Raw genomic sequence first — 21,870 nt, 5'->3', positions numbered from 1 at the left:
GTCACAAGACCACCATCAAAATTAGCAAATTATCATCATTACCTTATAACAGCTAATTTTCAGATTCCATTCAAGGTTTCCCCACTTGTCTCAATGATATCCTTCATAGCCAAAGGATCCAGCCCAGAATCTTGCATTATATTAGTCTGTCATGTCTTGTTAGTCCCCTTTAATCTGGAACAGTTTCTCAGGCTTTTTTTTCCTTTTATGACCTTGATCTTTTTAAGATTATCGGATACTTCATAGAATGTCCCTCAGTTTGGGATTGACCCATGTTTGCTTTTGATTAAATTTAGATTTTGAAATTTTAACAGAGATATCACAGAAGTGATGCTGTATTCCTCTCATTGCATCCTATCAGGTGGCACACCATTAATTTGTCCCAATTTCTGGTGATGTTTACTTCAACTGTTTGCTTAAAGTGGTGCCTTCCAGATTTCTCCACTGTAAAGATAGTGTTTTGATGCATTGTGGAGTAGTATTTGAGTCTGTAAACAAGCTGTCACTTGTCAAACTTAAATTAGCCTATTTGTATTAAAATGAACTCATGGATTCCTACTTTACTCAAGTCTCATTTCCTTGTCCTTTTAATATGTCCCCACAATTCTTTTGAGTGAGTCTTCTTTCTGGCAAAACAAGATATTCTGAGTCATCATGTATTTCCCTGGACCCACTTCTGGAATCAGACGTTTCTCCAAAGAGCCTGGTTCCTTTCAGTTGAAAATTATATTTAGAGACCAAGATCTAAGGGCTGACTAATTGTGATTGGGGTGTTACTAATCCCTCTTAGTTAATTTTTAATTTTTCTTTTATTGATTTTCTTTTATTTTTTATTGTATGATTAATATGCACTTACATGAGCAACATTGTGGTTACTAGATTTCCCCCATTAACAAGTCCCCCCCCCACACCCCATTACAGTCACTGTCCATCAGCATAGTAAGATGCTATAGGATCACTACTTGTCTTCTCTGTGTTATACTGCCTTCCCCGTGCCCCCACCAACTACATTACATGTGCTAATCATAATGCCCCCTTTTCCCCTTCTCCCTCCCTTCCCACCCATCATCCCCAATCCCTTTCTCTTTGGTAACTATTAGTTCATTCTTGGGTTCTGTGAGTCTGCTGCTGTTTTGTTCCTTCAGTTTTTGCTTTGTTTTTATACTCCAGAGATGAGTGAAATCATTTGGTACTTGTCTTTCTTCACCTGGCTTATTTCACTGAGCATAATACCCTCTAACTCCATCCATGTTGTGCAAACGGTAGGATTTGTTTTCTTCTTATGGCTGAGTAATATTCCATTGTGTATATGTACCACATCTTCTTTATCCATTCATCTACTGATGGACATTTAGGTTGTTTCCATTTCTTGGCTATTGTAAATAGTGCTGCGATAAACATAGGGGTGCATATGTCTTTTCAAACTGGGCTCCTGCATTCTTAGGGTAAATTCCTAGGAGTAGAATTCCTGGGTCAAATGGTAAGTCTATTTTGGGCTTTTTGAGGAACCTCCATACTGCTTTCCACAATGGTTGAACTAATTTACATTCCCACCAGCAGTGTAGGAGGGTTCCCCTTTCTCCACATCCTCGCCAATATTTGTTGTTGTTTGTTTTTTGGATGGTGGTGATCCTTACCGGTGTGAGGTGATATCTCATTGTGGTTTTAATTTGCATTTCTCTGATGACTAGCGATGTGGAGCATCTTTTCATGTGTCTGTTGGCCATCTGAATTTCTTCTTTGGAGAAGTGTCTGTTCAGCTCCTCTCCCCATTTTTTAATTGGCTTATTTGCTTTTTGTTTGTTGAGGTGCATGAGCTCTTTGTATATTTTGGATGTCAACCCCTTATTGGATATGTCATTTGTGAATATATTCTCCCATACTGTAGGATGCCTTTTTGTTCTACTGATGATGTCCTTTGCTGTACAGAAGCTTTTTAGTTTGATATAGTCCCACTTGTTCATTTTTGCTTTTGTTTCCCTTGCCCATGGAGATATGTTCATGAAGAAGTTGTTCATGTTTATATTCAAGAGAGTTTCGTCTATGTTTTCCTCTAAGAGTTTTATGGTTTCATGACTTACATTCAGGTCTTTGATCCATTTCGAGTTTACTTTTGTGTATGGAGTTAGACAGTAATCCAGTTTCATTCTCTTACATGTAGCTGTCCAGTTTTGCCAACACCAGCTGTTGAAGAAGCTGTCATTTCCCCATTGGATATCCATGGCTCCTTTATTGTATATTAATTGATCATATATGCTTGGGTTAATATCTGGAGTCTCTATTCTGTTCCACTGTCTGTGGGTCTGTTCTTGTGCCAGTACCAAATTGTCTTGATTACTATGGCTTTGTAGTAGAGCTTGAAATTGGGAAGTGAGATTCCCCCCTGCTTTATTCTTCCTTCTCAGGATTGCTTTGGCTGTCTGGTGTCTTTTGTGCTTCCATATGAATTTTAGAACTATTTGTTCCAGTTTGTTGAAGAAAGCTGTCAGTATTTTGATAGGGATTGTATTGAATCTGTAGATTACTTTAGGCAGGATGGCCATGTTGACAATATTAATTCTTCCTAGCCAAGAGCATGGGATGAGTTTCCATTTGTTAGTGTCCTCTTTAATTTCTCTTAAGAGTGTCTTGTAGTTTTCGGTATAGATCTTTCACTTCCTTGGTTAGGTTTATTCCTAGGTATTTTATTCTTTTTGATGCAATTGTGAATGGAATTGTTTTCCTGATTTCTCTTTCTGTTAGTTCGTTAGTGTATAGGAAAAAAACAGATTTCTGTGTATTAACTTTGTATACTGCAAGTTTACTGAATTCAGATATTAGTTCTAGTAGTTTGGAGTGAATTCTTTAGGGTTTTTTATGTACAATATCATGTCATCTGCAAACAGGGACAGTCTGACTTCTTCCTTACCAATCTGGATGCCAGGCCTCTTACTTTGTACACACACACACACACACACATATTTTTATTTCTATAGCTATAAAACCATGTGTCCATCTCTCTCTCTCTCTCTCTCTCCTATTCTTCAGGCTCTGATGCATGCTCTGGACTTATTTCACATGGGGAGATCCTCCTTACCTGTTTAATCTCTGACACTCTGCATTGGACTGTCCTGGCATTGTTACAAACATATGATTATATATATATATATACATATTATGGTTGGATGTTTGGTGGTCATATTTTCTTAGAAGTCAGTGTTTTTTTCATTTAAGGAGAATCTTTAAATATTACATTTTAAGGATCTATAAAATAGCATTTTTTCTTTATTACAAGATATATGCATTTAAAAATATTTTTATTGGCATAACTGCACATATTTAATGTGCATAATTTGGTTTGTTTTGACATGGTTATGTCAGAATCCTTGAAATCATCATTGCAATAAAGAGTGAATGTATCCATCACCCTTCAGATTTTTTCCTGGTGCTTTGAAGTCCCTTCTCTTTGGTTGCCCTTCCCTCCCCTTCTATTCTCAGGAAGTCACTGATCTGCTTTTGGTCACTGTAAGTTCGCTCACATTTTCTATAGTTTTATAGAAATGAAATTATATAGTAAGTGCAGTTTTTCTTAAATTTTGCTATCACTAATGTACAATTACATGAACATTATGGTTCATAGACTCCCCCCCATTATCAAGTCCCTACCACATACCCCATTACAGTCACTGCATCAGTGTAGTAAGATTCTATTAAATCACTTCTTGTCTTCTCTGTGTTATACTGCCTTCCCCGTGTCCCCCCAACCCACTACATTATGTGTGCTAATCATAATGCCCCTATTTCCCCCTTATCCTTCCCTTCCCACCCATCCTCCCCAGTCCCTTTCCCTTTGGTACCTGTTAGTCCATTCTTGGGTTCTGTGAGTCTGCTGCTGTTTTGTTCCTTCAGTTTTCCTTTGTTCTTATACTCTATAGATGAATGAAATCATTTGGTACTTGTCTTTCTCCACCTGGCTTATTTCACTGAGCATAATACCCTCTAGCTCCATCCATGTTGTTGCAAATGGTAGGATTTGTTTTCTAGTAAGTGCAGTTTTTTATCTGGCTACTTTCACTGAATGTAACTACTTGGAGATTGATAAGATTCTGTCACGTATGTGAATAGTTCATTTCTTTTTACCAGTGAGTAGCACTCCATTGTATGAATGTACAACAATGCACTTATCCATTCACTTATGAATTGGGGTTTGAGCTGTTTGCAGGTTTTGGCTATTAAAAGTAAAACTATAATCATTTGTGCTCAAGTCTTTGTGTGACCTATGCTTTCTTTTCTCTTGGGTAAATACCTAGGAGTGAAATGGCTGGATTGAATGGTAAGTGTATATTTAACTTTTAAAGAAACCACCAAATCATTTTCCAAATGGGTTCCATCTTACACCCCCACATCAGTGGGTGAGGGTTTCAGTTCCTTCAAATCCTCGCTCTGTACTTAGTATAGTTAGTATTTTAAATTTTAGCAATTCTAAGTGACATGTAGTAGTGTTTCATTGTGTTTTTTATTTATGTAGTCCTAATTCCAGGCCTTCTGGCTAATCCTGTAACTTTCTTGTATTTTCCTTCACTTTGTTTTTTGTTCTACACACTGGGCCAATGCTACCCTTATATTCCAGTCCTGTAACTGTATTTCGAAGGATCAATTTTTAAGGATCCTGTTTTTGTTTCAGCGGATGCAGTGTCTTCTTCATGTTACTATGATCAAGTCTTTTTACCTTCTCAGATTCCAGAGAGAAGAATCTTATCTCCTCAGGCCTTAAATGATATAAGGTGATAGAAGACTGGCTTCAGATGCTGATATGCTCTGGTAAGGGGAATAGATAAATACTAAGAAAGGCAAGTTATAGCTCTGACCTTCCTGCATCACATCTTCTTGCAGGTTTGTGGTTTCAAGTATTTTTCTATTTGGTTTCTGCCAGATGATAGGGTTTTCTGCAGAAACACACAAATTATAAGTCTGAAATTTTTTCCTGTTTTATTGAAGTGGCTCTATTTAGATGTAACACTTCTATAAAATTTTGAGGATCAATTTTTCTTTTCCAAGTTTCAGCACTGATGACTTCGTTCCTCCTTGACTCCTTTTTGTTCATCTGTTCTGCTTTGGGGATGGAAGCTCTGAAATCTTGACCTATGTCGATTCAGCTCCCAGTCCTTCCCAGCCCAGCTCTGCTTTGTCTTCTGCCTCACCTAATACTGTTTTCTGCTTTTTTGGCTGCCTTCATTCAAGTTCATGATTCAGATTTCTTTTTCTTTTCCTGATTAGTGAAGACTCCTTTCTGATCTCCTATTTTTCTTACGTTTTCTTTTATGTATAGATTTCCTTTATACCTATTTCTTTTTTTTTTTTTTTGGTAGATAATTATTTTTTATTGAAGGGTAGTTGACACACAGTATTACATTAGTTTCAGGTGTACAACACAGTGATTCAACATTTATATACATGATAATTCTAGGTACCAGCTATCACCATATCAAGTTGTTACAGTATTTTGACTATATTCCTTATGCTATACATTACATCCTGGTTACTTATTTATTTTACAATTGGAAGTGTGTACTTTTTTTGTGTGTGTGAGGGCATCTCTGATATTTATTGATCAAATGGTTGTTAACAACAATAAAATTCTGTATAGGGGAGTCAATGCTCAATGCACCATCATTAATCCACCCCAAGCCTAATTTTCGTCAGTCTCCAATCTTCTGAAGCATAACTAACAAGTTCTTACATGGGGAACAAATTCTTACATAGTGAATAAGTTACATGTATACCTATTTCTTAAGTAAATATTTGCTCTGATTCTAGAGTCTTCCATCTCTTTTTTTGGGGGGGGGGCTGGAATTCAAGCCTGGGGTCCATCTGGGTGCTATTTCTCGTAACCTTTAGGCCCAGCTTGCTGCCTGCCCCCCACCTCCAGAGCTGGACTGTACCATGCTGCCCTGGGAAGGTGTTAAGTAGTGGGGGAAGGGATCTTTATCTTTGAGTCTTCCATCTCTTGAATTATAGTATTGTTCATGTGCCTGGTGGATTTGAATTTTTCTTTCACTTATCCTTAGAGAGGGAAGTCCATGCATATTGAGGATCGGGTATTGCCCTGTGTTCTTTCAAGAGACTGAAATGAGTCCCTGTTTGACTCATGTCCAGATGGCTGTAAAAGGTTAGATTTATAGTAGATTAATTTGCCAACTAGAAATTCATTTCCTATGAGACCTAGGGAAGGAGCCAGCATCAGCTGCAGTAGTAATCAAAGGGAAGTTTGCCTTAGAACCAGAGAGATTCTGGAGGTATTTGTGTGGCTCTCTAATTAGCAAGGTCCTTGTCATTTGGCATGGCTGCCCATATCACAAGTCAGCTGGTAATGTTTTTTTCCCTCATATTTTCTGGAGCAGTCCTCATGGCCACATGTAAATTAGAAGTAAATACAACCAGAGATTACTTGCTCTGTTGGAGCCAGGAACCCCTTTTAAGGGGTGAGTGTATTATAAATGTACTCCAACTCTTCCTAGGGTAGTTCCCTCCACCCCTCAGCCCTCTGCACAGAGTATCATGAATCTGTTGGGCTCTGATTTGCTTACTTGCTGTCCATGCAGTTACACCTTCACATGAGGGGATGTTGTGCCTAAGTCCTTCTGTCACTCTCCCATGGTGGTTCTTTGTGGTGTGTATTTCTGGAAGTTTAAGCTGGGATCCATCTGTGGCTTCTAGGGCTGACTCAGGATATTCCCTCTTCTTATACTCAGTTGGTTATTTCTCTAGTAATCTGGCATAAAGGAGTGAGCCTTTGTAGCTTTCTGATTTTGCATCGTATTTTATATATCCATCTTGAATTGTGGAGAGGGATATTGAGGTGATTCACCCCCAGTGATCATAGATGAATGGGCAAAGCTCATCTTTTACAAGTGAGGATCATTGGAGGTGGTTTTGTGAAGAATGATATAGATTAGAAGAGATGCCTAGAATGGAAAATGAGGCAACTAGAGAAGAGAAGGCTGGCTAGGGTTAGTGGGGCCAACCCACACTGCTCTGTGCTTTTCTGTAGCAGGGGCAGTCTTGGGGTCAAGTGAAGGAAATGGAGAGTTAGATTGAGGGCAGAAAAACTGTAGGACTGGTATCCAGATACTTGGAAGAATTCCAAGGTGGGTGAGTTTCTTCAGAAATTCTGTGCAACCCTGTATTTGATGGTCTGGGGCTCTAGGAGAGCAGAGGGCTGGTATGCCAGAGTAAGCCATCTTAGTTAGCTAGAGACTGAATGGCATTATTATTTCAGGTATCATCTTTTTTGTCATCTTGTCTAGTCCCCTCATGATTTATGCAGGTTTGTAAATAAGTTGGGAAATGAATAGGTTTCCTAAATTTAATTTTAAGGCATCGGTTCCACAAGAGAGCTGATTTATACCCTCTGAGGTAGTATTGCTTAGCCCTTGTATTTTCAGAGTTTAAGTAACCATATGCCATTTTATAAAGAATTCTTAGAATATAAGAATGTGTTCAACAGAAGCCTCAAAACTAGATGTACCTTAAATGCTTTAGGGAATGGCAGTTCATTTTCTGCCTTATTTTGTTCTTGACTATGTGAAACTAATGAACTATTATCTATTTTGTATCTCAAGGATGTGTAACAAAAATCAAAACCAGGGCACACCATTAGAGTTTCATGTGCACGAGAGCAGCATGGGGTTCTCTGTTTCAGGGTCTGGGGAAAACCGTTCCGCTGCGGGACCTCAGCCTTCCATCCTGCTGTCTTCAGGACTGTCTGAAATTTTTGCTTAAAAAAACTCTAAGCACTTTCTATCCTTTGTTCTGTTCACTGGGAGGTTGAGTCTGTGGAAAGAGCAGGGGCCCTGACCGGGTCCTAGTTCAGATCTCAACTCCCTCATTTCCTGGCTCTGTGGCTTTGGGTGTGTTGCATAACCTTTCAAAGCTATAGGTTTCTCATCCATAAAAGGAAGCAATTTATGAAAGAGTATCTGCCTCAAATTGTACATGAAATGACTCTTCCAGTGCTTAGCATCTACGAGGCACTCATAAACCCCCAGCTCCCACCTTTCCCTGCTTTGGTTGTTAGCAATGATGCCACATGGCATGTTTGTCACATCCATTTCTGTATCTCTTTCTTTGCAATAGGGTAGGTACCTAGTATTCACCTTTCAGGCAGTTCTGTTACTCTACATTTCACACATATTTGAAGGTTATACTGCTTAATGACTAGGCTTGGCAGAAATGATATTGAACCTAAATACACAGTGTGAGTTCTCAAGAGTAGAATCTCCCTTGCCTGTTTTGTTTTTTGGTTATCATGCTATTGATATATCTATCTGCCCACCTCACATATGATAGAACAAGATAATGTGAATTATAAATACATGAGAAGGAAAAAGGAAAAATAAAAAATTAGGGATGGGCAAAAAAATGATGCCAGGAATAAGTTCCATACAAAACAGTGCATGAAGGGGTCCTTTAATTTGCTCAGAGGTGTGGCGTGCTAGCAGCCATCCCGAAAGAGAAGAGGCACTCCCATACACAGATCCCTTTCTCCTGGGCTCTTCAGTGAAATTCACAGTGCAATGAACATCCCGTCTTTTACTTCCATTAAAACCGGGGCAAAGGAGAAAGCCAGTGCTGTCTTAGGGTAGCTATGGAGGTTTGCATTGAATGTTATACCAGAATACCTTGATAGCTTTACTTACTTGTCTTTTTAAATAAAAATAGTCATTAGTAGAGGGAAGAAAATAGAAAGGTGCCACAATAACTGTAAACAGTTAGAACTTAAAGTGATTGAAACTACAGTTTGAAGGATAATACACAAAGGATGAAAATCAGAATTTAAAGTTTATAGAAATTGCTGCCAAACCTGAATTATTTCTTAAGAAGCAATTCTGAGGTTTTCTGACTTGCCTCATCCAGCTAACAGAGAGTAGTGCCACAGGATTTGAGGCCAAAAGATGCACAGTGACATGGCTGACTCCATCGTGACTACTGCGTAAGACTTGAATCTCGTGATCTCTGGTTCATTACTTTTACTATTATGAAAAGTGTCATTTTCCAGTAGTTTAATAACATTCAGGTATCATCTTGCATGCTGGTGAGGCTGGAAATTATATTTACAGACAAAAGCTCCCTGAAGGCTAGGCTCATTTCATTTTTTCATTATGCCCCTAGTTCACCATTGATGTTCAATAAATATCTTTTGAATACACGAAGGTTATTGCTAGTTGGTATGAATACAACCTAAACATGAAAAATGTTCTTAAAATGGAAGGATTTTCTTTAGTTATTAAAATGAAGAAAATTTCTCTTTTTTAACTAAATTCCAATCCTATCAGTCTTTTGATAGAATTTAGGCCATTATTACTGAAGAGAAGTTAGTCTTCCTGCATTTTCTTAATGACCATGTTAGTAATAGAAGATATGATTGTACTTTGTGCTTATCTTTGAGGATGTTAAAAGGACTTGAGAAATGCACCCTTCCTCACACATCAACCATGTATCGGAATACTCAACCCCTTCCCGGGACTGGCTCCCGTAACTTTAGGGTGCCTTCCCTTTCTTTAATTTTGAAAGTGGTAACTAAGCTCCCGGAGGAAATACACACATGCAACATATTCACCGTCTTTGTTTCCCACTAGGAATTGGTTATTCCTCCCATCCTGGTTCTGTCATAAATGAAATGTGTGATTCTAGTCCCTTCTTTTCTTTGCACCTCACTTTTTCCATCTTCAAATGGGTGGGCTTGAACAGGGTGATCTCTAAGGCACTTGATGACATTATTCTCTTTGCCCTTTTGTATGTAAACTGTCAACTCTCAATTGTGGGCCACTTAATGACGTTATTGTTTAGTGACAGAATGGCTTCCCCGCATGGCCCGCTTTCCCTATGTTCGCAACTTGAAACTACCCTCATCTCCCAGACATCAAGCCAGCATGCAGAGTTGGATTCAAACTTATGAAGATAACATCAACTTGACGTGATTTGGGTGAATGGTACAGAAATCCTGGCTCTGAGATGTTAGGTGCTCCTAACTGGGTTCCTCTTTTCATTAAGCTGGTAGCTGGCATATGGGGTAGGCCAGTGGTACTTCACTCCCATGTGCTAATCCTTTTAGGCTAAGTATGGGTGTTCCTATCCTTTTTCAGGTCCCCAGTTTCTGCTAGCATGACTGCGATCTGATCAGCAGCCACGGTAGTTAAACCTCTGTGTCTGGCGCCGGCGTGTTGGGGCCTCGTCACCGCCCAGGACCACCGAGCTGCCATGGTCGCCGCCCCTACGGCCACCCCTGCAATTTCACAGCCCCAGGTAAGTGAGCCCACGTGGCATAGGTTTGGGCTAATCTTAGTTTTGTCCAGTATTTAAGTTGAGTTTCAGAAAGTGTGTTTGACTATAGGGATCCTGTGTATCTTTCTCATTATCATTTGGTGGGTATTTGGATAATAGCGCTTTTGTGAGGGTGGTGCTATTTAGTTCAAGAAGCAGCTGGAACAATGAGCAAGTGATTTTAGTGAACTGGCCTCTGTTCTCAGGGCGCTTGGTTTTCAGTGCTTAGGATGTCTGCCTGATACTATAGGCATCAAACTCCAGATCAAGACAGTCAGTAATAAATCCTGCTGCTTTCCCTCTGGGCTCTTTTAGGGTGTAGTGAAATATCTCAGAACTGATCTAATCTTACCAGTTTTCTGAATGCTTTCTCATTGTCCTCTTCCTGTAATTATTATTTTGCCCTGACCTGGTCTAGGAACTTTGAAAAGGACATGCAATTCCAGTAACTTCTGAACAGTAATCAGCGAGTTACTTTTTTCCATCCAATGAGGAATAGTTATAGGGTAGGAACATTATCTTGCTTGGATTATTTGAAGTCTGATGTGTTAGAGTGTTCACTGTAGCCTTTCTGTTTTAGCAGGCAGCCTGGTACAATAGCGAAACAGGCTTCGGAGTCATTAGGCCTGAGTCCACATACCGACTGCTGGTTAAGGCAACTAAGTCATGCTCACCTCTCAGTTGCATTTTCTTCTCCTGCAGTCCTACCTTATAGGATGGTCATGTGGGTTAAATGACAGAATATATGCAAAGTACATAGTAGGTGCTCAACAATTGTAGTGTCCTATTTGTTCTTCCTTTACCTTCTCCTAGAGGGTGGCCTCCCATCTCATCCATGACAATTGTTTTCAGGCCAAGGTTAAAGAAGAAAGTATATTTCTGAGAAACAGCCATAGTGATTGAAATTTGAATCTTCATGATACAGAATATTATTCCACCCTTGTTTTGTCCCGTATCATTTTTCAGGTTACTAAATTCTGTATGCATTTCAAAAAGGGTGTATGTGTGTGTGAGGTGGGAGGGAGAAAGGAGAAAGGGGCATTTTTACTTCATTTACCAGAACTGTGTCTTTTTTCCTCTAAGACCTTGGAATTTTGTTGTATGGATAAAGTCCTTGCTGTTCTTTAACATCTTAAAGCTCTTAGTATTATTTTTCCAGAATATTTAGTGTTACCACCATCATGTGTGTGTCTCTCTGGTAAATAGATCATTGCCTTTTCACCACCTCATTTACTTTGGGTATTTGGTTTCCATTCCCCTCAATAGAGTTTTTGGTGCCCAAGAGACTTGGTGAATGGATAAAAAGATTTAGTACCTGTTATGTGAGGTCACCATTTCAAAGTCCGTGTTCCCATGCAATGACTGTTAGTCTCTTGTGAAGTGAGTTAGGGCCCAGGACAGGCTTTCTGGAGGTGGCATTTCAGCATCCTAGCCTTGCTGTTGTCATTTGTCAATTTCCAACAGCACCATCTTATCTACACATCTTTCCTCTTATGCCAGCTGCTATCAGCTGGTGAGTAATACAAATATTTTAAAATGACTCATTTAATTAAAATGTTTGACACCACTCAAGGTAGAAAAACATCATATTTAATATAAGCATTTGGGGAAATGTGTACTCTTTTAAATTCTCTGTGAGAAGGTAAACTGGGACACTCGCTCTGGAGGGTTATTTGATGGTATCTGTTGAAAATTATATCCCTTTGCATATGCTCTGTTCCCATCTTGGTATCTACAATAGGAACACACTTGTATATGAATGAGGCCAGAGAGATGTGCATAATGATATTTATTGAAACATTAGTTGAAGGCCCAAAAGTGCAATACTTTCTGAATATGCAGTGGTGGAGGGACTTAATAAATTAAGCATATTTATATGATTTAAATACCATGCAGCAGTGAAAAAAATGATAAATATATTATCTCACCACAGCTATATTTTCCCAAGATATCTGGTGGAGGGAAAAGAAATCAAAATGCAGAATAGTACAGGCAGATATTATTAAAACTGTAAAACAAGACCATATGTTTTTAGGGATAAGCATGTGGTACATTAATGTAAATGTGTAGTGAAAGGTCTAGAACATACATTGTTAATGGGAATCATGTTGCCCCCAAGAGGGCAAGAACTATATCTTGGGAGATAAAAAAATCCCTCTGAAGTTTAACCCTACCCAACAAAATCTTATTCCTTAGTATTTAATTTCTCTCACTAGGGAGAATTTAAGTTTAATTAAAACCTTCTCCTTCAGAGTCACCAAAAAAAAAAAAAAAAAAAAAGTCAAGAAACACTGGTCTACAAGGGTGCACAAGAGCTGTCCAGTCACATTGTTTGGGTTCAAATCCTGGCTCCAACATTTACTGAGCCCGTGGGGGTGGGAGGGAGAAAAGCATTCACTCTCTCAGTGTCTCCAATTTCTCATCTGCAAAATGAGCAGATAATAAAAAAGCCAACTTCATTGGCTTGTTTTAAGGATGAAAGGAGATGGTATGCGTAAAACAGCATCTGGCACATATTGCTCTCAATACATCTCAGTTACTGTTGTCCAGCAAGCATTGGCAGGTTTGGGGATCCAAAAGTATCTAAGACAAACAAGACTTTTGCCCTGCCAGAGTTTATAAATGTAGTGGGAAACCATAAAGTTACAATGGAAATAAAAAGTTACAAGTTGTGTCACGAATACTATGACCCAGGAAAGACTTAGGGAATCAGGGAAGGCTTCCCAAGGAAGACCACCAGGCTGGGAGCTAATGATTGAGCATGAGTTACTCTGATAAGAGAGAAGAAATAGGATGCGTGAATGCTGAGTATCCCAAGGTGAGAGAGAGCATGGCGTTGGGATGTTCGTTCAGGAGAGCTGTAGTAGTTGGGGTATGAGGTATTAAGCAATGATGTGCTAGAGCCAGCTCTGCCGGCTCACAAGAGCTGATTGTTAAACTGTCAGGAATTCTGTGAGCTGATTGACTTCATGTTTGTTACTTGAAACCAGTCAAGGTGGTGTATTTACACCATGGAAATTGGCAAACACAGTCCCTCACTCCTGAGAGCCCATTGTTAAATATTTATAGGCATACTTCTAGTTTTAGAGAGGTAGATGGATTAGGTTACAAGGTTGGAGATTTTCCAGAGCCTTGCAAGCTACGTGAAGGAATTTAGCATTAATGTTGGAAGAAGCCTGTGTGACTTTGGAGTCTACCAGCTGGCTTCAGACCCTGACTTGAGAATTTCTTGAACAAGTTCCTTAATATCAACCAGGGTAGTGAGTCCCCTTATTCTTATCATGTACTGAGAAACAGTAGTAGCCTCTGATACTTGGGGCCACAAGCCCACTTGGAAGGAGTCAGCTATTAACTAGGGTATTAGGTTACAGGGAGAGGCAGCTTCCTTTCTCTGGGAAGATGCAGACCATTGGGTCACTTTGTTCCCAGGATCCTGTGGTCCATGATGGGCCTCCCGATTATCTGTATGTCAGCTCTTCACATGTAATTTGTGCAGTCAAATTTTAGTCCAAGGCTGACTTGCCCTTGCTCCTAAGTCTGTGTTGATGTCTTCTCTCCTCTTATCAAGATTTCCCCAGATTCAGAGAAGGTAAAAGTAATTTAAACACAGCATCTCCTTAGGCAAGCCGTAATAAGCAGTTCACTCAATCAGCTTAGCCTGGTATTGTCTGGCACATCAACTTGCATTCTTTTAGGGTGAATTCAGAGAGTTGTGTAAAGATAAACCCACACTCAAGTGTGAAAGGCCTGACAATCCTTTTCTAAGGCAAAAACAACAATTTTTAAGAAAGCTTTTGGTTTTGTTTTCCTCTATTCATTTGGTTAACAAAGAGCATTTTTCTAATCAAGGCTGCCTAATACTAGATATAAACCAATTAATATGAACAAATAGCCTGCAATTGTTTCAAACAATAATAGGGAAGAAAGCTTTCATTGTTACTCCTGCCGGGATTGCTGTGTAGTTTTTGAAAGATTTGCTTTGTGCTTTGAAGTGGAACAAGTTTGTATTCCCTGCTTTACTCCTGACTAGACTGTAAGACGGAGTTTTGTTTTCTCATGCTGAGAGCACCTTGTTCTTAAAGCTAAATGAATACTGAGGCGAAACTGGACCAGCAGCACAGGAAGACTGTGTGTGGCTGACGTATAGTCCTGCTGTTCCAGACACTGATAAAGAGTTCCTTACCCAAGGGGAGCTCCAGGAATGTGTTTGCAGACAGGAACATTGTTCATCATTAAGTTAAATTACTACATTCGTACCCTGTAGATTTGGGGGGGATGGTTGAGGTGGGTAGGAACCTGAAAACTTTCCACTTGACCGTTTTCTGTTTCTAGAACTCTGTTGAGCATTACTTGAGTTGTGTTTCATCTGATTACTTGTGGGCTGAGTTTGGATTAAAAGTTTTATTTTCCTTTCAAAGGGAAGGGCCAGTAGTTCAAGATGTGAGTGAGTGATTTGGCCTCTCTTAAACCCAGCGCTGGTATTAGAGATCAGAATAGGTGTTTGAGAACTTGAAAGGTATTCGGATCTCACACCTATGATTCCAGTAAAGAAGGAGTCTTTTCCATTAGTATTTTGCAAGATATTTCATACTATCTCTCATTTACTAGGTGACTATCTTGGTTTTAAGCTAAGAAAACAAAGATATTTTGATCCCTCCAAGTGATTTCCTGGGGCTTTCACTAAAGACATGAATTTGGGTAGATTCTCCGTGTCTGACAGATTTGTTCCACAGTGCTCTGGTATAACACAAGAAGGTCTCTACTTGTTTGTTGGGAGAAAGGTTTTTTTGAACATCATTACCAGTTGGCTTCCCTAACAAAGCCCTTTCCAAAATCTACATTTTAGAGGTTTTATTTCTGACGTTAGAGAGGCGATATGTTTGATTAAAGCAATTGAATTCCATATCAAATGGGTTCCTTTTTGTGATGGGAAGAATTGTTTTTTTAGAACTTTGTATGTGGCAGTTCTCAAACATTCACAAAAATAAAAAGAATAATATGATTCCCAATATATTCGTCACCTAGATTCAACAATTATTAACATTTTGCCATATTTGCTTCACTTTCTCCCATTTTGCGGGAATGAAATATTTTAAAGCAAATCCTTGGCATATGTCATCTCATCTCAACCCTCAAACATCAATAGGCATCTCTGAAAATGATTCACTTACATAACCACAACACCATTATCACACTTAACAAAATAAAAAAATAACTCCTTAATATCATTTTGCACTCATTCACATTCAGATTTCCCCAATTGTTTTTCTAAAAGTGTTTCTGCAGTTAGTATGTGATGTTATTGTTTAAAAACATTGATTAGGTCAGTTCACTCTTTTGCATAAAACTAACGACTTTTTAAAGTTTAAGAAGGCAATTCCAGTTTTCCCATTTATTTTCTAAGTGAGGACATACATTGACATATTAACCAGAATATTTCCCCACTGAAGAATAAAAAATGAGACATACATTGAAGGCTCCCAAGGAAGAGAATGGTTGTAATAGTTAAATTTAGTTGTAATCATTAAATTATCGGTCACTAAGGGGTCATGGATATCTTTTAGGCTGAAGTATGAACAATTAATTGCAGTAGGAAGTATGTTTCCAGTGCCACACAACAAATTCAGTGTGGTTTGTTTCCCCTAACATGAAACGGAGAAAAGAGGATGTATTAGTTTAGGACCAGGTAAATTTTGGTTCAAATCGAAGTTCAAATTCCATTCGTAGGGTATGTTCCAATATAGGTATCTTTTTCAGTTTTAATTTTTTTAATCTCTAGAATTCAAATACTATACACTGTGCTCACAAGTTTAAATGGCAAAATATCTGTTCAGTGCTTTGTACAGTACCAGCCCCTTACCAGCTATCAGGCATACGCTGGTTCCTTTTTTTTTGTAATTATTCTGGGTGTTCTTTATAGAGACAAAGTGGTTACCTCTACGTATGGTCTGTGTATATGATGTGCTTACGTAATAGGCCAGAAGATCCATCAAAGGAAAGCCAGTTAGATAAACACTCCATGGAAAACTTCATTGTATTGCCAGGAATAAATGCGTGTGGAGATAAACATTGAGATTTCTGACTTACTCCATCTTGAACCATGTTTCTATTAGCAGTTAAATTTGTTCTCATGTTGCAATTTAAATTCATCTGTGCCCCCTTTTGTGTTTATAAACTCAGATAAAGTTTGAGAGGATATCTAATTTCAGAATCTGAGGGGACATTCTGAGTTTTCTATTTGTAAGGCAAAATTGTACTAGCATATCTAGTTAACCACAAATGAGACCTTTCACGTTTGTTTCTTTTTCTTTCTAATGCATCCCTTCTAATTGGTTTAGTCTTTAATGATTAATGGAGCTTCCCTTTTATCCTTCAAAGGGACCTGGTTGTCTCTTTCTTACTGCCCATTACGGTGTTGTTCGCCTATTTTCCTTCTCACACTCCTTGCTGCTCCAGCTATTTTTCTTTGAACTTCTGTTGCAGTTTTTCCCTGAATAAACACTAAGGTGGGACAACGCCCTGGTGTTTTTACCATCTGAGGAGATCATAATCACAGGGTCTAGGTGATTTCTGTCTTTTGAGAACTGTACCTTGCTATAATAAGACTGTCATTTAAAAAATCAACCTTAATTTGCTGTGTAATGACGCTGCCATTTGGTAATTGCATAGCGTCACCTAAGAATTGCCCTTAAGTTAAACTTACGTGTTTCATAAATGATGCTTCTAGGCAGGCTCAGACTAGGGTGACGTGATAGTGGATTGTTACCTGCTCCTTAGCAGGAGACAAAATGTTTATGAAAGGGCCGTGGAGCAGATTAGTTCCTGAAAGGCTAGGCTGACAATAAAGCAACTTTCAAAGATTCAGACCACTTTTGGGAGCAAGAACTCCAGTCTTGTAAGAAGAGGGATACAGTATGCTTGTTGGTGAACTAAGTAGTTGTCTGATTCAAGATATTTGCACTTACAGGAACTCCTACCAGCCAGCATAGGGTTTTGGAGCTTTAGTTCAGGCCTGGAAGGAAGATCCATACTTCTGCATTAAGGTTTGGGCCCCAACTCTCAGGGCTTTGCATGCTCCAGAATTCTATTGAGCATTACCTTCAGGTGGTTGATCAGGTTACTGAAGTAACGCAGCAAAAGCAATGGAAGGGAGGACGTAGGAGGAATCCCAGCCTTATGGCCTGTGTTCAGGGCTTACATCTGACGGTGCTTGATTGCATGTGGATGGCCAGTGGGGGCTTAGAATTCAGCTGTCATGGTCAGGCACACATCCCACCCTTGTGAGATATGTCAAGATGGAGGCTCAGCTACTAACTAGTGCGTGGTCTTATTTGAGATCAGTTTGGAAAACTAGGGCAACACTGAACCTGCAGGTGGGGGTTTAACTTTATGATATTGAGAAAGAAAAGGTAGAAGAAACAAGGTGCCATGATGGGGAATCTGTGAGGGTTATAGACCTAGTTACACCACTATGCACGGCTTTTTCAAATGATGTGTCAGGAATATACACTTCTTCTTATGAGAATGTTTTTTGTATGATTTTTTTACATGATATTTTCCTTAAAAATATTAAAAATAAATTGCATTAAATACTTAAAATATTAAATGCTGCTTTTTGATTTACATTTTATTGCTTTCTTTAAGCTAGTCACAGAAAAAGCACAGACAAGCTGTAAGAATAAATGAGTACAGGGAACATAGTTTGTGGAATACAACAAAAACTTAGAAATAGATATAAACTTAGAAATAAAAATAATTGTATTTTTAAAAATTGAATACCTTAAACTAATACAATGCTATATGTCAATTATATCTCAATAATAAAAAAAACAATTTTCAGATGAGAAAATTATCCAAAAAGCTACACAAGTGCATTAAGTATATCAAATACCTAAGAATAATAAAATTCTTATAAATAAGAATGTAGAATTATTTGAGATTATTTATAAAACTTTATTAATAAACATTAAAGAAGACTTTAATAGATACCTTGTTGATGGATTGTAAGATTCATTCTTTGATGTCAATTCTCTGCAAATGCATCTGTAGATTGAATCCGACCACAATAAAAACTCCAAAAAAAATTTTTTTGAAACCTCACAAGCTAATTCCAACACTTATATAAAAATACAAAAGGTCAAGAATAGCCAATATAATCTTGAAGAAGAGCTACATAGGAAAAGCTACTTTTCTAATCAGAATTATAATGAAGTTAAAAAATAAGGCACTATAAATATTTGTATAGGGACAGATAAGCCATTGGAAGAAATAGAGAACTAGACACCAATTGACACACATTATCATTGTAAAAAAAATCAAAATTGAATTGGAATGAGATAATGGAGAATATTCTGCTGCTAGCCTGTGGGAAAAATGGGCAAATGGAAAATAATTTTTCATTTTCTTCATAGGATGAATTGCTTTTTTGATCTGTGAGTTCAAGAAGGCTGTATTTTAGAGATGGTATTTGCCTTAAGAAGGTCCAGCCCTTTGGGTTACTGGATTTAGAAATTTCAAGAGAACAGATGTTACAGAAACTGAGTACTAAGTACTCAATCCTTCGAAGAAGGTAGTGTCTTCTCTCCATTCTACTGAAGAGGAAACGAACTGCTAAGAGGAGAGTGTTAAATAATTTATTGAAATCATATTAGGAAATGAAACAATTGGAATTTGAACTCAGGTCTTACCAATTCTAAGGCCTAAGCTCTCAGCTGCTATAAATCTATCATGTTATCTCCCATACCCTTTGCTGTCTCTCAGGAAATAGAACTTTTAAGTGAAATGTCATCACATGTTTTGGTTTTTATCCACTAATTATTCTTGGGGCCTGGTGTGGCCTAGCAGTAAGCTGGCTTCCTCCCGCTCTCCTTCCTTTGCTCCCTCTTTTGTTAACAGACTCAGGCTGAAGTAGGTGGCGGTTTGTTTTTTAAAAGTACGTCAAGCATACAGAAAAGTGTAAAGAGTATTATAATACAATAGTGTATCTATGGCCCAGCTTTGTAAAATTTGAACATTTTGATGCCATTGCTTTAAAACCTTTCGGTCTTTTGTAAATGAAACAAATAATCACAGGTGAAGTTGAAGCCCCTTGTACCCCTTCCCAGTTCTCCCTCCCACTTGGCTCCGATCATAAATTGATATTTTTCATTTCCCTGAAGGTGTGTGTGGCTGTATACATATGTGGGAAAAATATAAACGATGTACAGCATGTTTCTGCAAGTTTTTGACATTCCTAGGGATGGAGCACTGACTATACTTGTGCAAACTGCTTTCATCATCAGTTTACGCCAAGCTCCAGTTTGTTCATCCTGTTGCTTTTTAGTATACCTTTCCGCTCACATTGCATTTTATCCATTCTCCAGTTGATGAATATTTATGTTGCTTCTGGTATTTTGATATTATAAAAGGATGCATGTCCAACTTCAGTGTTTTGCCAAACTTTCTCAGAGCAGTTGTGCTAAATTTTACTCCCACCAGCACCGTATGACAGTTTTTACTGGCTCTTGATAATTTCAGACTTGTTAATTTTGCCGCTCTGATGGAGGTAAGTTGGATTTGACCGCAGTTTGTATTTAACTTTCTCTGACTCCCAGTAAGAGTAATTAATTTTTCATGTGATGATTGGCCATTAAGGTTTCCTCTTCTGTGGATTGCCTATCCCTATCTTTGCCTATTTTACAATTAGATTGTTTAGCTTTCCCTTTCTAATTCATAGAAAGTCTTCATATTTCACTGTAATCTAAGCCTTTTTGATGTGCATTGCCAAACTTTCTACTGGTCGTCAGCTTTACTTTTCAGTGATTACAAAGTCTTCGCAGCACAGAAGTCTTGAATTTTTAGTCAACTTTTATCAATGTGTTGGTTTTGCTTAGAAAACTCCTCCCATATATGGATTATAAATATAACTTTATTTCCTTCTAGAAGTTCTAGAGAATTACTCTTTTTTAAAAATGTATTTTATTGAAGTACAGTTGATATACAATATTATATTGGTTTCAAGTGTACAACATAGTGATTCAACAGTTATCTACATTATTAAATACTCATCCCAACTAGTGTAATTACTGTCAACATGGAATGATGTTAAAGAACTGTTGACTATATTTTCTATGCTGTACTTTCATCCCCGTGACTAATTTATATTGTGTTTGAATTTTGTGCCTTTTTATTCCCTTCACCTATTTTATCCACTCACCTCAACCCTTCCCCTGTGGTAACCACCAGTCACTTCTCAGTGTCTATGAGTCTGTTGATGTTTTGTCATTTTGTTTTGTTTTTAGATTCCGCAGATAAGTGAAATCATATGGTATTTGTTTTACTCTATTTGGCTTATTTCACTTAGCATAATCCCCTGTAGGTCCTCCCAGGTTGTCACAAATGGCAGGATTTCTTTCTTTTTTATGGCTGAATTCCACTGTACGAATGTACCACATCTTCTGTATCTATTGATAGATACTTTGGTTGCTTCCATATCTTGGCTATTGTAAATAATGTGGCAATAAACATAGGGGTGCATATATCTTTTCAAATCAGAGGTTTTGTTTTCTTTGGATAAATTCCCAGAAGTGGAATTACTGGCTCATGTGGTATTTCTATTTTTAGTTTTTTGAGGAACTTCCACACTGCTTTCCACAGTGGCTACACCAACTGGCATTTCCACGACAGTGTAGGAGGGTTCCCTTTTCTCCGCATCCTCACCAACACTTGTTATTTCTTGTCTTTTTAATAGTGACCATTCTGGCTGGTGCAAGGTGATACCTCATTGTGGTTTTGATTTGCGTTTCCCTGATAATCAGTGATGTGGAGCATTTTTTTCATGTGCCAGTTGGCCATCTGTATGTTGTCTTTGGAAAAATGTCTGTTCAGGTCTTCTGCCCATTTTTTAAGTGGGTTATTTGTTTTTTTTGGTATTTATTGTACTGAATTTATATTTAATATTGGAAATATTGACATCTTAACATTTTTCCCTCCTTGAAATATTTTCTTTCTTTAGGTTTTCTTGCAAGCATTTGAATAGTTAGACTTATTCCTGGAAACATTAGGTCTTGTTGTTAATGTATTCTTGAAATAATAAAATAATAATTAAATACTTTTTCTGGCGTTTCTGCAGGAATATAGTTGGTTCATGTAGCTAAATGATTAATCCAGCAAATTTGTTAAACCTCTTTTAATACAATTTGTTTATAGATTATTTTGCTCTTTTATATAACTGATTATATCACTTGTGAAAAACAATTTTTTTTTCTTTTCCAGTCCTATTCATTTTTGTTTTTCATTACTGTTCTGGCTATGACCCCTAGTACATACTAAAAGCAGCTGGTGACTTATTTAGTTTCTGTTTCAAAAGGGAATATATCTACCAAATATTGTCATACACCTTTTGTCAAGTTAAGGAAGTTCCTCTAATTATAGATTGTCAAAGTATTATGAAAGGATATGAAAATTTACCAGACACATTGTCTATGTTTATTGAGATGATCGTTGGCCTGTTTTCTTTTGTTGAATTTGTTCATGTGATGGATTATATTACTAGATTTTTAAATGTTTAATCTTTGCATTCTAGAATAA

The 21,870-nt window shown here is 37.9% G+C and overlaps 1 protein-coding gene across 8 annotated transcripts in view; it reads left to right on the top strand.

The window, feature by feature from the left end:
* The window catches only part of LPAR1 (lysophosphatidic acid receptor 1), a 128,153-nt gene that overhangs the window by 38,576 nt on the left and 67,707 nt on the right, over positions 1-21,870 (top strand). For 6 of the 8 annotated variants that reach the window (XM_036903362.2, XM_036903360.2, XM_036903358.2 and 3 more), the window contains exon 2: positions 10,125-10,284. The exons of the other annotated variants lie outside the window; for them this stretch is intronic. In XM_036903362.2, coding sequence (XP_036759257.1) covers positions 10,240-10,284 — 45 coding nt within the window. In that variant the 5' untranslated portion in view covers positions 10,125-10,239. The remainder of the gene's footprint in view (positions 1-10,124; positions 10,285-21,870) is intronic. 8 annotated transcript variants of the gene reach the window in all.

Source organism: Manis pentadactyla, chromosome 3 (genome assembly GCF_030020395.1).
Source record: "Manis pentadactyla isolate mManPen7 chromosome 3, mManPen7.hap1, whole genome shotgun sequence".
NCBI lineage: Eukaryota > Metazoa > Chordata > Mammalia > Pholidota > Manidae > Manis > Manis pentadactyla.
The sequence above is the reverse complement of the archived record's forward strand: the minus strand, read 5'-3'. Positions and strand labels throughout refer to the sequence as shown.